This window comes from Emiliania huxleyi (genome assembly GCF_000372725.1).
Source record: "Emiliania huxleyi CCMP1516 unplaced genomic scaffold EMIHUscaffold_24, whole genome shotgun sequence".
Classification (NCBI taxonomy): domain Eukaryota; phylum Haptophyta; order Isochrysidales; family Noelaerhabdaceae; genus Emiliania; species Emiliania huxleyi.
In genome coordinates, this window is record NW_005200250.1 from 418,275 (window position 1) to 432,215 (window position 13,941).

General features: G+C 68.2%; 5 protein-coding genes across 5 annotated transcripts; 1 reads left to right on the forward strand and 4 right to left on the reverse strand.

The window, feature by feature from the left end:
* Positions 1-1,902: 1,902 nt before the first annotated feature.
* On the reverse strand, positions 1,903-2,526 carry EMIHUDRAFT_46005 (hypothetical protein; the record flags this gene model as incomplete). Its single annotated transcript, XM_005778817.1, has 2 exons — positions 1,903-2,183; positions 2,313-2,526. Coding segments are annotated over 2 exons (495 nt in total), but the record flags the coding sequence as incomplete, so codon positions are not given.
* A 765-nt stretch (positions 2,527-3,291) lies between these two features.
* EMIHUDRAFT_54068 (hypothetical protein) lies at positions 3,292-4,296 on the forward strand (the record flags this gene model as incomplete). Its single annotated transcript, XM_005778818.1, has 1 exon — positions 3,292-4,296. A coding segment is annotated over one exon (1,005 nt), but the record flags the coding sequence as incomplete, so codon positions are not given.
* Positions 4,297-4,699: 403 nt separating this feature from the next.
* EMIHUDRAFT_205486 (hypothetical protein) lies at positions 4,700-7,150 on the reverse strand (the record flags this gene model as incomplete). The annotated part of the gene is made up of 7 exons (XM_005778819.1): positions 4,700-5,108; positions 5,186-5,307; positions 5,380-5,471; positions 5,826-5,934; positions 6,069-6,476; positions 6,684-6,842; positions 6,983-7,150. 7 exons carry the CDS (start codon positions 7,148-7,150, stop codon positions 4,700-4,702), a joined length of 1,467 nt encoding a protein of 488 aa, XP_005778876.1.
* Positions 7,151-7,756: 606 nt separating this feature from the next.
* EMIHUDRAFT_205487 (hypothetical protein) lies at positions 7,757-8,630 on the reverse strand (the record flags this gene model as incomplete). Its single annotated transcript, XM_005778820.1, has 4 exons — positions 7,757-7,955; positions 8,021-8,070; positions 8,148-8,210; positions 8,394-8,630. 4 exons carry the CDS (start codon positions 8,628-8,630, stop codon positions 7,757-7,759), a joined length of 549 nt encoding a protein of 182 aa, XP_005778877.1.
* A 1,347-nt stretch (positions 8,631-9,977) lies between these two features.
* Positions 9,978-10,954, reverse strand: EMIHUDRAFT_100504 (hypothetical protein; the record flags this gene model as incomplete). The annotated part of the gene is made up of 2 exons (XM_005778821.1): positions 9,978-10,841; positions 10,937-10,954. 2 exons carry the CDS (start codon positions 10,952-10,954, stop codon positions 9,978-9,980), a joined length of 882 nt encoding a protein of 293 aa, XP_005778878.1.
* Positions 10,955-13,941: the final 2,987 nt, after the last annotated feature.

The following is a 13,941-nucleotide window of genomic DNA, read 5'->3' on the forward strand; positions in this document are numbered from 1 at the left end:
CCGCCGCCTACGCCGCCACCACCATTGCCGCCGCCACCAGCCCCACCACCACCTACGCCGCCGCCACCCTCGCCACCGCCTCCGACGCCGCCGCCGCCCTCACCGCCGCTGCCCTCGCCGCCGCCACCAGCTCCTCCGCCACCCACGCCGCCGCCACCGTCACCGCCGCCACCGACGCCGCCACCGCCCGCCCCACCGCCGCCTACGCCGCCACCACCCTCGCCGCCGCCACCAGCCCCACCACCACCTACGCCGCCGCCACCCTCGCCACCGCCTCCGACGCCGCCGCCGCCCTCACCGCCGCTGCCCTCGCCGCCGCCACCAGCTCCTCCGCCACCCACGCCGCCGCCACCGTCACCACCGCCACCGACGCCGCCACCGCCCATGCCACCACCGCCCTCGCCGCCACCGCCCGCCCCACCACCACCTACGCCGCCGCCACCATTGCCGCCGCCACCGACGCTGCCATCACCGTCAGCACCTCCAGCCTCTTGCAAGCCGTTTTGCGTGGAGAAGACGCAGGGGTGGGGGGAGCTGTGCAACTGGAATGGCTGCGGGTCCTGCTCCGAGTGTGCCACCCCCCTGCCCCAGTGCAAGCCGTTTTGCGTGGAGAAAACGCAGGGGTGGGGGGAGCTGTGCAACTGGAATGGCTGCAGGTCCTGCTCCGAGTGTGCCACCCCCCTGCCCCAGTGCAAGCCGTTTTGCGTGGAGAAAACGCAGGGGTGGGGGGAGCTGTGCAACTGGAATGGCTGCGGGTCCTGCTCCGAGTGCGCCACCCCCCCGCCCCAGTGCAAGCCGTTTTGCGTGGAGAAAACGCAGGGGTGGGGGGAGCTGTGCAACTGGAATGGCTGCGGGTCCTGCTCCGAGTGCGCTGACTGAGGAGAGAAGACAGATTTATCCCAGGAGCAGGCGGTGGGCACGGCAACCGACGAGGAGGTCGAGGAGGAGGCAGCGGGGGCGGTTTCGGGCGCGGCGCGCGGCGCCGAGCCGGACGGCCCTCCCACTGCTCGCCAATCTCGCCCCTCCCACTACTCGGTTGCCCAGTGGGCGGCTATCCAGGCGGCTGAGAAGGCGGCATGGGACGCGGCGCGCTGCCCTAGGTTTAGGGCGGCTTTGGACGCTGTGCCGGAAGTCTGCGACGGAGGGCCGGTGCTGTGGACTCGAAGCATGTGCCTGCAGGAGGAAGGCCGCTGCGTGGAGGGGTGGAAGGAGGCGGTGAAGGCGGGAGAGATTCTTCTCTTCGACGAGGAGCGGGCGAAGGTGATGCGGTATGCTCCTGGCGGGGGGCGCGGTCGAGGGCGCGGGGGTGGGTCGCGCAGTGCCCGCTGGCGGGGCAAGCGGCGAGGGGGTCGCCGGGGGGGTTGGGATGATGGGGATGGTCTTTTCGGCGAGCACTACGCTGCTCGCGGATTCGACTGTCCCCCCCGATCGTGCCCACCTCTATGAGGACGACGGCGCCTTCTAAAGGTCCGTCGCAGGCTGTGCCTCTTTTGGTACCTGTGTCGAACCTGTGTGCTGTGCGAGCTGCGAGAGAGTTCGTCTTTTTGTTAATCTTTTATTACAAACATAGAGTACTTCGCACAACGGAGTGTCAACATACGATCACACAGTGCTGCGCAGCGCGCCTCAAAAGGTCCCAGGCCCCTCCGTGTCGCTCCGACGTCCGAGAGCTCTGTCTTCACAACAAATTGTGAGGAACAAACCCTCTCGCTCTCGCTCAGCGCGCGCGCCGCCGCATCTCTCTTGCTGGGATGTCGGGTGTGAGGTCCGCGGGCTCTAGCCCCGGCCTCCCCAGCGGGCTCACGCATAGTAAACGGTGTCCGCCAGACTGGGGTGAAGGGCGCCGCATGTGGCGCTCTGGCTGGATCCGTGGCTGCCCACGGAGCCGACCTCGCACCAGTCGGTGCCAGCGGTGTCGCGGAAGTCTGAGCTGTAGAACGGGCCGTTGAACGCCGCCAGGTGCGCATAGTAGACGTGCGCCGGCCGCGAGACGATCTTGGTCGCGCGCCCATACACGTGGCACAGGTCGAAGGTGAAGCGCTGCAGCTTGTCCGCGCTCAGCTTCGCGTCGTTGCTCAGGACGTGGTAGTGCGATGCGCGCGCGGTGCCCTGCAGCGCGTGGTGCGGAACCATGTACCAGTCGAAGGCGTCTTTACCCGTGACATCGCGATCCACCACCGTGCCTGAACTGACGTTGAGCCAGTCCTCGACGCCCGGCGCCGGTGGACCACCGCCCTTTCCGCCGCCCTTTCCGCCGCCCTTGCCGCCGCCCTTGCCGCCGCCCTTGCCGCCGCCCTTGCCGCCACCCTTACCGCCGCCCTTACCGCCTCCCTTGCTCGGCGCCACGCCTTGGATGGCGAAGCGCGCCTTCGTGCGCATTTGCGTCACGATAAAGATCAGCTGTGGCTTGTATGCTTCGCCGCAGATGGCGTCGGCCGCGCGCCGAATCTGCGCGATCTCCTGCCTCGTCACCTCCTCGAACTGGTTGTGCGCCACTCCGTCGCGGAAAAAGATAATGCGCTTGGGCGGGCGGCCCCCCGTGCGCCAGCAGTCCGCGCTGACAAAGTCGCGAAAGAGCGATTTCATGGACTCTTCGAGCGAGCCCACGATCTCCTGCCGCTGCACGACAGCACCGGGCGTGGGCCGGCCACTCGAGGTGCGCTCGCTCGGGATTTGCCCCTGCTCGGTGATGATTGTCTTGAAGCGCACGCACTGCGGGTCGAGCGAGGCGACGATGGCCGCGTAGGCAACGCCATAACATGGGCGATCCGGCGCGTCCTTCGATTGGACGGACGAAATGCTCATCTTTTCTCGAAATGACGCGAATGAGCCTCGGCATCACTGCCGTCGTCAGCACCCTCCTCCTCCTCCAAGCTAGTGGTCTGAACGTCGCCCCATGTTTGCGCCCACGAGCGCAGCGTCCGCGCTCGCGTGCTTTGTTGTCGCGTGCGCCGATCGCGACACCTGAAATAATCGCCGCCGCCACCGACCGCGCGCTTAAGAGGACAAGCTTGCAGCCAAGGCGCGGGTGGCGGCTGCAAAGGACGAGCTGGCTGCTGCGGCGGAGCGGCGCGAGGCTGAAGCACAGACAGCGGAGAGGTGCGCTGCAGAGGCACGGGCGGCGGCAAGCCGATCGGCGGCCGCCCAAAAGGTTGCGGACGAGGCGGCCGCCGCGGCAGATTTTTCTTTTTTAGTATTTTTTCTTTGAGAGCGCCTTCGTTGTTAATAGTGACTCGTATTTTTTCTTTGCCAGACTTTCGTTTTTCGCAGCCTATGGCGGCGCCAACCTCCTTCTCTGCGACCGCGTACGCCCGGGTCGGCCTCGTCGGCAACCCGTCGGACGGCTTCCACGGAAAGACGATCGCTGTGGCGGTCGAGAACTTCTGCGCGACGGTCGCCATTCACATGTCTGACGCCATCACCTTCACTCCCAATCCGCGCTGCGACGCGACCTCTGGCTTCACGTCGCTGGCCGAGCTGCACGGCGCGCTGGCGCGGGACGGGTACCAGGGCGGTATTGTGCTGCTGCAGGCCACGTGCAAGCGCTTCCACGAGTACTGCGCCGAGCGGCATCTCGTGCTGCCGTCACGCAACTTCACGCTCTCCTACGACACCAACATCCCGCGGCAGGTGGGACTCGCCGGCTCGTCGGCCATTATCACGGCGACGCTGCGCTGCCTGCTCCACTTTTTCGAGGTCAGCGATGAGCAGATGCCGCTGCCGCTGCGGCCCTCCTTTGTCTTGAGCGTCGAGAGCGGTGAGCTCGGCATCACCGCCGGGCTGCAGGACCGCGTCATACAGGCGTACGAGGGCTGCATGTTCATGGACTTCGCAAAGGAGCTGCTGGAGGGGCGCGGCTACGGCGACTATTCGCGCATCCCGACCGCCACTCTCCCGCCGCTCTGGCTCGCCTTTGTCAAGGACCCGTCCAACTCTGGCAAGATCCACTCGGATGTCAAGGCGCGCTGGCTGGCGGGCGAGGCGGCGGTCGTCGACGCGATGGCGAGCTTCGCGTCGCTGACGGACCGCGCGAGGGAGGCGCTGCTCGCGGGAGACGCCGCCGCCCTCGGCGACGCCATGCGCGAGAACTTTCGGCTGCGGCGCGCCGTGTACGGCGACGCGTGCCTCGGCGCCGACAACATTGCCATGGTCGAGCTCGCCGCGGCGCACGGCGCCCCGGCCAAGTTCTCGGGCTCGGGCGGCGCGGTGGTCGGACTGAGCACGGGCGAGGAGCAGAGCGCCGTGCTGGAGGCTGCGTTCAAGCAGCATGGGTTCGGCTTTGTGCGGCTCGTGCCCCATGGCGCCTGAACGGCTTCGCATATCTAGTCGTAGTGGTGTCTCCCTTATTCGTTTTTGTCTGGTTGAATATATGTGTCATAATTCTCGAGAAAGGGAGTGTATATGCACACACTGCATCAGAGATCAGTTTCGTTTTGACTCGTCGGTACGTTGCGGCCTAACTGTAATAGTGACCGCCACTGACTCTGACTCGCTCACATAATCATGCTCAGCGCCGCTCAGGACGACGAGACACGAAACCATCCACTTCCAGGAGAGTCATACGAACAGCTACGCGTGCTCAGTCTGTTGGTGCTGTGGCGGCGGAAGTCCAGCTCTGCGGTGGCAACCCCATCCGTCTCTCGTTATCGAGTTGTTGCGCGGTCTGCTGCGACACGGCCAGGACACGGCGCATCCTCCGTCAGTCATCGGGTCCGTCGTGAAGCGGCACCTGCGCCGCAAACGCGTTCGCGCGGCCGGCATCGACCACCGCGCGCCGGTGGTGCTGCGCCGCGCCGCCGCCAGCCTCGCGCCCCTCACCGGCAGCCCCAGCGCGCGGGCCGTCCGCGCCGAGGAATCGGCCGTGCTCGATGCCCCGCGCGAGGAACTCGTCCGAGGGCGCGGCTGCAAGCTTCTCGCGCGTGACGGAGCAGCTGTGGAACTTGCCGCCGCACTTTGTGCACGCGGTCTCCGGCAGCCGCTGGTTGAGGAGCGAGATGCGGCCCTTGCAGCCGCCGCACTCGAAGAAGCGCTTGACGGCCTGCAGCCTCCTCACGTCGTGGCCCTCCCGCTCGCAGAGCGAACTGCGCGATTGCGAGAGGTAGCCGCACCTGCAGCGAAAGCCCGGCCGCGGTGAGAGCAGCCTCCTCTCGGCTGCCGAGGCGAGGGGCGCGGGAGGGCTTCGCACTCGCGGCAGCGGAAGGCCGTCACGTCCACCTTTAGTCGCGTGGCCGCCTTGCTCGTCAGGTCGTCCTTCGTCTCGAGGGCGCCCAGCTTCTTCTGCAGAGCCAACCGCCCGGCCTGCACGACCTACCAGCGCAACTCTCCCGCTGCCAAATGGAGCCTCGGGACAGCGCAAGCGCTCGCTCAGGCCGCCGCCACCTCTGCCTCGCCCGCAGACTTGCGCCCCAGCTGCGCCTGCCCCGCTCGGCTGTCGGGGTCGACGGCACCAAAGTTCGCCGTAAAGTTGGACACTGCGCTGCCCGCACCGCCGACCGGCCGGGTGCCGCTCTGTGGAACGGCGCCACCGCCGCTGCCGCCGCTGCGGCGGTCGGTCGGCGCCGCCGCGCGTGCGATCGTGTCGCTCGATGCCCGCGCCACCTTTGTCGCTCTCGCCTCAGGCGCCCCGGGCGCAGCCGTGCGCAAGTCGCCGCTGCTTCGCTTGACGCCGCTGCCGCTGCCGCCGCCACCGCCGCCGCCGCCGCCGCCACCGCCGCCGCCGCCGCCGCCGCCGCCGCTGCCGCCGCTGCCGCCGCCGCCGCCGCTGCGGCCGCTGCCCCCGCGGCCGCCGCTGCTGGCGGTGCGGCCCTCAGCGGCTGCTCCAACACGGGAGGGCCCCTTTGCAGAGGCCGCCCCAGCGGCGTTCGCGTCCACCTGTCTCCGCCGGCGCCTGTCGGCCTTGTGCTGCTCGAGCATCTCGTCGAGCAGCAGCTCCTCCTGCGAGGCCGGCAGGGGGGCAGCGCTGGGCGGAAAGCACCGGCACCGGTCCACTGTCGGTGCTTGGGTTGCGGGGTGGAGCCGGTGGAGGGGGGGGGGGCAGCGTCTGGCGCCTCGGGGTCGGCCCTTGGCACCGAGCGCGTCTGGAGCACTCTCCCGCGCCCGTCGCCGCGCTTCGGAATGGGCGGCAACGGAGCGAGCGCGGAAGTCGCGGCCACGCTCTTGGAGGCGGTGGCCGGGGTGGTCGAAGCCTCCTTCACAACGACGCCTCTGTGGTCGCGCGCCACGCCGTGCGCAGCGCGCGGGTTCGCGCGCTGCGCGGCACACGCCCCCCGCGCATCCGGCTTCACGCCGGTGGTGTCGGAGGCGTGGCTCGGGACGCGTCGGGGCGCAGGCGTCGCGAGCGGAGGCTTTGTTGGCGCTGGCGCCGCGCCGGCGCCGCCTCCGGCAGCGGCTCCTTCTCCGCCAGTCCCAGACGCCGCAGCGGAAGCGGACGTCGCGCTCGACGGCTGCCGCGGGCGCTCGTTCTCCGCCTCCTCGTCCTGCGACGAGTCGCCGTCGGAGAAGCAGACCTCGCCGCCCCCGCCACTGCCGCCGCCGCCGCCACTGCTGCCGCCGCCGCCGCGCGCGATGGCGGCGGCCTCCGCCTCCAGCGCGGCCCCGCCGCCCGCGGCGGAAGCGGCGGCGGGAGCAGGGGCGGCGGCGGCGGCAGTGGCGGGGGCGGCGAGGTCTGCTTCTCCGACGGCGACTCGTCGCAGGACGAGGAGGCGGAGAACGAGCGCCCGCGGCAGGGGATGGAAAGCTTTGTTCGCTTCCGCTGCCCCGTCAGCGAACGCTGAGGCGGCAGCACTGAGCGTCGCGTTCGGCGCGGGAGTGCTCGCGTTGGGGTCGCGCGGCACAAACGCAACCTGCGAGTGCGCACGCAAGTGAAGACGCGATGGGGTGCGAGGCTGGGGGGAGGCTGGTGTGCAGAGCGGCTCCGATGCGGCGGCTGTGTCATTCTGCGCCGCCAAGGGGTCGGGCTGGGCGGGAGGCGAAGCGGCGCCACCTTCTCCTCCATCGCCATCGTCACCAACGTCTTCAGGCTCGCGCGCTGCTCCGCCGTCCCGTCCGGAGCGTGCCGCATCTCGCCCGTCGGGCCGAGGGAGAGGCCCCAGCCCATCAGCGTCTTCATTGCAGCGAGCGCCGCCTGGAAGTCGCCCGGCCGCCCCACCATCGCGCCGAAAGCCGCCGTCCGCCGTCCGCCTCCGCCTCCGCCTCCGCCGCCTCCGCCTCCGCCTCCGCCGCCTCCGCCTCCGCCTCCGCCGCCTCCGGCTCTGCCGCCGCCGCCGCCGCCGCCGCCGCCGCGCTGCTTGGCAGCCTTCGCCTCCGCCTTCCTCTCCTCGGCCTGTATCTGCTGCAGCTTCCGCGATGCGTGGTACGCGCAGACCGCGCCGCACGGGGAGGAGACGTTGACCCAGCTGCGGCACTGCTGCCCGCTCTGGCTCATCTCCCCGCAGACGCCGTAGTCCGCCGCGACGCCGATCGGCACAATGTTCGACTGCGGCGCGGGAGGAGGTGGGTCGGCGGGATGGGTCACGCGGCCGCGGCAAGCGCCCGTGGAGGGGGAGAGCGTAGCTCGTTGAAGAGGGGGGGGGGGGGGGGAGGCCTTGTCCGTCAGCTTGTACATTGGCCGGCGAGAGGGGGCGTCGGGCTGTGGCGGGAGCAGCGTCAGCCGGCGGAGGACATAGGTCATGCCGTACTGCTCCTTGTAGTTGGAGTCGTACGCGCCTTGGAGGCCGAGCGGAGGGGGAGAGTCAGAACAGCGGCCAGGGTGCCGGGTCTACGCGCCGCCCGCGCCGTCAAACAGCATCACGTTCAGCGTGACGGACGGGTCGACGAGGTCGGAGAGCTCCCAGACGATGAAGCCCTTGCCGCTTTTGGCGGTCTTCGGGTCGCTCTTCTTGACCAGCACGCCGATCGTGAACCACTCACTCCCCTCCGCCGGCGGCCCGTCTCGCCCACTCGCCAGCGGCTCCAGCCTAACCACCGGGCTCCCTGCTCAGAGAAGGCGCATGCGTGATGCCGGCGTGGCAGCGACTCCCACCTCTTGAAAGTCGCGCCGGCTGCCAACGTCCTCAGCTCGTCGCGAGAGACCTGTGGGCAGGGCGGAACAGCCGCTGGGGACGGTGGCGCGCTGCCGGAGCTTGGCCCCCGGGCGGCTGCGTGCACACCTTCCTCCGCTTTGGCTCAATCTTGATCTTCGAGAACTCCTCGATGCTCAAGTCGGCCGGCGCCTTGGCGGCGGCAGCGTCACCGCCGCCGCCGCCGCCGCCCCCGCCGACGCCGCCGCCGCCGCCGCCGCCGCCTCTCGCGCCTCTCGCGCCGCCGCCGCCGCCGCCTTCCCTGCCACCACCACCGCCGCCCGGTCGCGAAGCGCCCTCCGTACCGGCCGTAGGTGGCGCTGGGCGCGAGCCGACGGTGCTGGCAGCGCCCGTGTTGGCGCCAAACTTGCCAGTAAAAGCAGCCACCGGGTCGCTGGCTGCCACCCTGTCGAGAGGCGGCGCAGGCGGCGCAGTGCGAGGTGGCTGATTGGGCGGAGGCGGCTTGCGCTCGGCCGTCCGCGACGCGACCGGCGGCGGAGGAACGTCCTCTGGCTCGTCATCGATGTCGCCACAAGCGTTCAGCAGGTCGTCGAGCGAACCCTCGTCTTCCATGCTGCAGGCGACGGCTGCCGGCGCGGCAAGCAGCGGCAGCGCAACCACCAACGTCAAGCCACTCTACCGCCAAAGGAGAGGTAAGAATTTTGCCGCTAGACCTGGCGAGGTACTCCCATGGCATGAAGGTTGCAGCGAGAAGCGGCGAGAGACTGCGAAAAGAGATACGAAGAGGCAGACTCCCCAGGGTGGGCGACGGCTAGCGCACCACACTCCTCTCCTTAAAATCCCTGTGTGGTGGCGGCGTGCCGTTCTCCCATCCCTCCCTTGGGCTGGGGGGAGATGGGTCCCCCAGCCCGCCGCAGGCGCCGATTTTATGGCATTTTTTTTCGCGGATTTTTTACTTGTTTTTCACGGGAACTCGGCGTCCTTGCGGCCATGCTATCACGCCTTGCGACATCCTTTCGGCGCTGTTGACCGTGCCATGCTGCTCAACTGACCGCCTGCATAGCTCGCGGCCTTAGTCTTCGGCATTCAGTGACGACCTGATCGTACGGCCAGTAGGAAGGTGTCCTTCCATCGTGTGCACGCTTGCCTTCTGGCGCAATGCGCGTCACAAACTGCCTCGGCGACTGGCTGCTGGCACTCTCGAGGCTATGCCTACACAGCCTCGCGCGCATGGGCAGTCAAGAGGGACCATGCACCTTCTCAGGACAGCGCCGGTGCCTCTCTCTTGGACCGGCAAACGTGGTGGTCTCGTGTCACCGATGTGGGACCAGTGCGGCATCGCGCCATCGACAGCTCTGAACTGCGCCTCACCACTGACCGGGAAGGCCGCCAAGTGGGCCAGCACAGGTCGCACATTGTGGCAGCAGTCAGCAGCGCATGTCTGATAGCTAGAGCAGCAGCATCAGGGTCGCAGGGTCGGATCGTCTCAGGCCTCTCGCCCGGCGGGCCGCGTGCAGACGTCGGCCTGTCTGCTGCCTGGAGTGATCTGTCGGCGGTCAGTACGACCGATCAGGTCGGAGTTTTCTGATCGTTGGAGGGTCTATCTGTAGGTACTCCTCGAGATCTCTCCAAATCTGCCCTCTATTCAACCGTACTCATTCGGGAAGTCGGTGCTAGTAGAGACTAGTAGAGCCGGAGCCCCGTTTCCGCACTGCTGCACGGCGCACGGTGCCTCCGGGGGCCCCCGCCTCCCCCCAGAGGGGTTGTGTCCCTAGTCTCGGTACTCGGACTGACGGGCTGAGAGGTCTTCGCTTGGCGCAGCCGCACCTGCCCTACCTTATCCTTAACGCTTATTTTCGCAGATTCGCACACGCACAGGTGGATGGAGGCGTTTTCGGAGCACAGGGCACGGGAGAGTTATGTATGCAGAAAGGGGAAAGAGATGTGACGGAGTCGGCATCATCTCCGCCGCTTCTTCTTTTGGTGGTGATGGTGCTGCTGCTCGCCGCCAGCGCCACTCGCGCCTCCGCCAGCGGAGGCGGCGGCGACGGCGGCGGCGGCGCGCGTGGGGACGAGACCGATGGAGCAGAGTCCATGCGGCGGCGGCGGCGCGAGCGGCGGCGGGTACTGGCGCCTCGCGGCCCGCTCGAGCGCGCGGAATGGGTTGACGGCGAGCGCGGCGCGGCCGGCGAGCGGGCCTGCCCCGACGAGCGAGACGAGGGAGGCGACGTCTCGCGGCTCGCGGAGCAGGCGCGGCTCGTCGGCGCCGGACGAGAGGACCAGCCCGGCCGCGCCGCGCTTGCGCGCCGCGCCGGGCAGCGCCTCGAGGCAGGCGCGCAGGTTCGCGAAGAAGTGGCGGCGCGACGCGGCGTCGCGCAAGGCGGCGGAGTAGCAGAGCTCGAGCTGGAGGCCCGCGGCGAGGACCCTCCGAGCCGCGTGCGGGCGCAGCGAAAAGGGCGGCGCGTGCGCAGACGGGAGGCACACCAGGTCGATGAGCTCGCGCGCGGGCGAAGTGAGCACGCGTTCGAGCACCGCCTCCGAGCCGGGCGCGACGGCGACGACGTCGTACGACCGAAGCGCCTCGCGCGCGCCCGCGAGCGCAAACGCGTGGCTCTCCTCCTCCAGACTCACCGTCAGCCGGCTGCACTCGTGCACCGGCCGCGTGAAGGATGAGAGAGCGGCGTCGCCACCGCCGCCGCCGCCCGGCGGCCTGTGCGGTCTGAGCGGCGGAAACGGCTTCGCAGGTTTTGGCACACTACCGCCGCCCGCCTCGGTGGTCCAGCAGACGACAGCGTAGCCGAGTGCCTGCAGCTCCGCGAGCGCCTGCCAATGTGCACAGTGCGGTGAGGCGAAGGGAGGTGGGCGGAGCAATGCCCATCGGCCGCTGGCGCCTCGGAAGATCGGCACGAGAGCGGGACCGACAGGTCGGCGTGCATCGCTCGGCGTTCGCGCGACGCGTTCTTTCTTTCTTTTCGGCTAGCGTTGTGGGGCGGTTTTGGGAGTCCCTGGGGCACCCTCTGGAAGGGTCTGGCCCGTTGGTTCGGGGGGCGTCGCGTCTAGGGGGTGTATTCACACCTCAAAAATCGTTTCTGCAATATACCTACAAGAAGGTACACCCCTCCCTACTGCTGCTGGCACGAATGGTGGTTGCAGGCATGTGGGAGGACGGTGGGAGGGGTGGAGCTCGTTGTCCGCGCGCGCCCGTGGTCTTACGTCTTACCTGGAAGGGGGCTGTTGGGCGGGCTCTGCGATGCACAGAGGGGAGGTGCTTAGTGGGAGGACAGGTGGGAGGGAGTCCGGAGGGGTGAGGAACCTACTGTCTGAATTCGCGGAGCGAAGAAAATTTTATACGGAATACGTCCATTTTGGGAGCTTGGAATACGGCGTATTCCATGGAATACGTGTGTATGTATACTGTTGGCAAATCAAGACACAGAGCTCACACAGAATCACAGCGGGAGGAAAGCGGCGAGTCGCAATTCCAGGGGTCGTTGTGGCGGGCCACCCTGTCCAGAGAGGCATGGATGCCAATCTGGGGTCTCTCGACCGAGTCTATGAGCCCTGGCCGCCTCCCGATCTTGGTGGTAAGGCCGCAGCCGAAGAGGGCGACGGAGATGGCGCGGGAGAGTACGGGTGTTCCAGGGGATCACGACACGCACCGACCCTTCACGAGCCGAAAGGCTGCACCCGGGGAAGGCACAGTAATCCGGGCACGTGTTGGGCGCCCCATTCCGTTTAGGGCTAGGTCGGCTCAGGGCCCCGTCCACCTCCCTCCCACTTGGCGCGTGATAATGGGGAGATGCCACCCAGGCCAGCCAGGGCAGGGGCGGAGAGCGAGGGCGGAGGGCGGGATGGGCGCCAAGCGGGAGGGAGCGAACGGAGTGGAATGCACAGATGGGGGATGGCGAAGGCGGAGGGGCAGAAAGGGGGGAGGGCGGCGGGAGGGCGGAAGTCGGCATGGGCGGGCGGCGGGTGGTTCGGTAGGGCGGGGGGGAGGGCGAGGGGTGGAGGTGGAGGACGGTGGGGGCAAGGGGCGGCGAAGGAGAGGGTGGTGGCAAAGGGGTGGGCGAGGTGGAGGGCGGGGGGGGCGGCATGGGAGAGGTGGAGGGCGGCGGAGGCGTGGGCGAGATGGAAGGCGGCGGAGGCGTGAGCGGCGGCGGAGGCGCGGGCGAGGTGGAGGGCGGCGGCGGCGTGAGCGAGGTGGAGGGCGGCGGCGGCGTGAGCAGCGGTGGCGGCGGTGTGGAGGGGGTGGAGGGCGGCGGCGGCGTGGGCGGTACGGCGGCACGGCGGTAACGGACGGCAGGGGGGGCGGCGGGCTAAACGGCAAGGGCGGCACGGCACGGAGGAAGGAGCGGCACGGCAGGGAGGAGCAAGGACGGCGCGGTAGCGGCAGGATCACGGATAGGCGTGGGACGGATAGGAGCGAGCGAGCGGCTAGGTGGCGGGAAGGCGAGGCGAGGGCGGCGGCGGGTGGATCACGAGGAGGAAGAAGGTCTGGCGCGAGCGGGGGAGCGAACGGCGAGCGAGCGGCTAGGCGGCGGGGGTGAGGGTGGCGGCGGTGGATCACGAGGAAGTAGAAGGTCGAGCGCGAACGTGCGAGCGAGCGGCGAGCGAGCGGCTAGGCGGCGGGAGGGCGAGGCGAGGGTGGCGGCGGTGGATCACGAGGAAGTAGGAGGTCGAGCGCAAGCGAGCGAGCGAACGGCGAGATGGATCACGAGGAAGTAGAAAGTCGGGAGCGGGCGAGCGAACGGCGAACGGCGAGCGAGAGTGGCGAGGCGGCGGGAGGGCGAGGCGAGGGTGGTGGCGGTTCGGATCACGAGGAAGTAGAAAGTCGGGCGGGCGAGCAAGCGGCGAGCGAGCAGCGAGGCGGCGGGAGGGTGAGGCGAGGGTGGATCACGAGGAAGGAGAGATTCGGGCGATCACGAGGAAGTAGAAAGCCAGGCGCGAGCGGGCGAGCGAGCGAGCGGCGGCGGCGTGAGCGACGGCGGCGGCGTGGGCGAGGTGGAGGGCGGCGGCGTCGTGAGTGGCGGCGGCGGCGGTGTGGGGGAGGTGGAGGGCGGCGGAGGCGCGGGCGAGGTGGAGGGCGGCCGGCGGCGTTTTTTTTGTTTTGATTCTTCGGTGTTATGAAACAAACGCAAGGCGGACATGGCATATCGCTCTCGGGCTCACAGACATCCCTCACACCCGCCGCACACCCGCCGCCCCCGCGCGCGCCCCACCCCGGCCGTTTTTTTTGTTTGCTCGTTCGTTGGGAGAGAGAGAGTTTGTTGTTCGTTGTGAGTTGACGAACAGGTCCGCCGAATTTAAGATTTGAAGGGTGGGTGCCCGGCCGTTAAAATGTCAGCCTCCCGCTGCCATGAGGGAGGAAAAACCGTCCCGATGGCAACTGTTAGGATACCACTCTGACAATTTCTCCCAAGCGCCAAGGCAGAGGCGAGAGGGGTCCCGTACCATGCGGAATCGACCCTATCCAGTGCTCAAGTGCTCAAGGCAGAGGAATGACCGGACGTACTGAAATGGTATATCACTTTTTTCGATCTCGAAACGAGAAGAGTTTTACGGAGAAGAGAATGGGAGAAGCAGCCCCGGGATATACTGCAAACAAATTTCTTGCCCGCCGAAAAAAGTAATCGGAGCACGGAGTTGTTCCGGCGTGTGGATCAGGTTGCCATGGTGTACGGGACCTACCAACCGACGGTACAATCCAACTTCAAAATACCGTTTTCCTCTACCTAAATAAACCTTGGGGAATACGCTATGGACAAGATGATTGATGGAAGTCGCAGGTCTCATGGAGACCGCAACAACATCACCGATCGGAAATAAGATTCATTTCGGGGGGACGACAACGGTGAGAGACTGCCAGAGTCGTCTCAATGTGGGTGCCCTTCACCACGTCAGCGTAGTCCAGCGCCACTTTTTG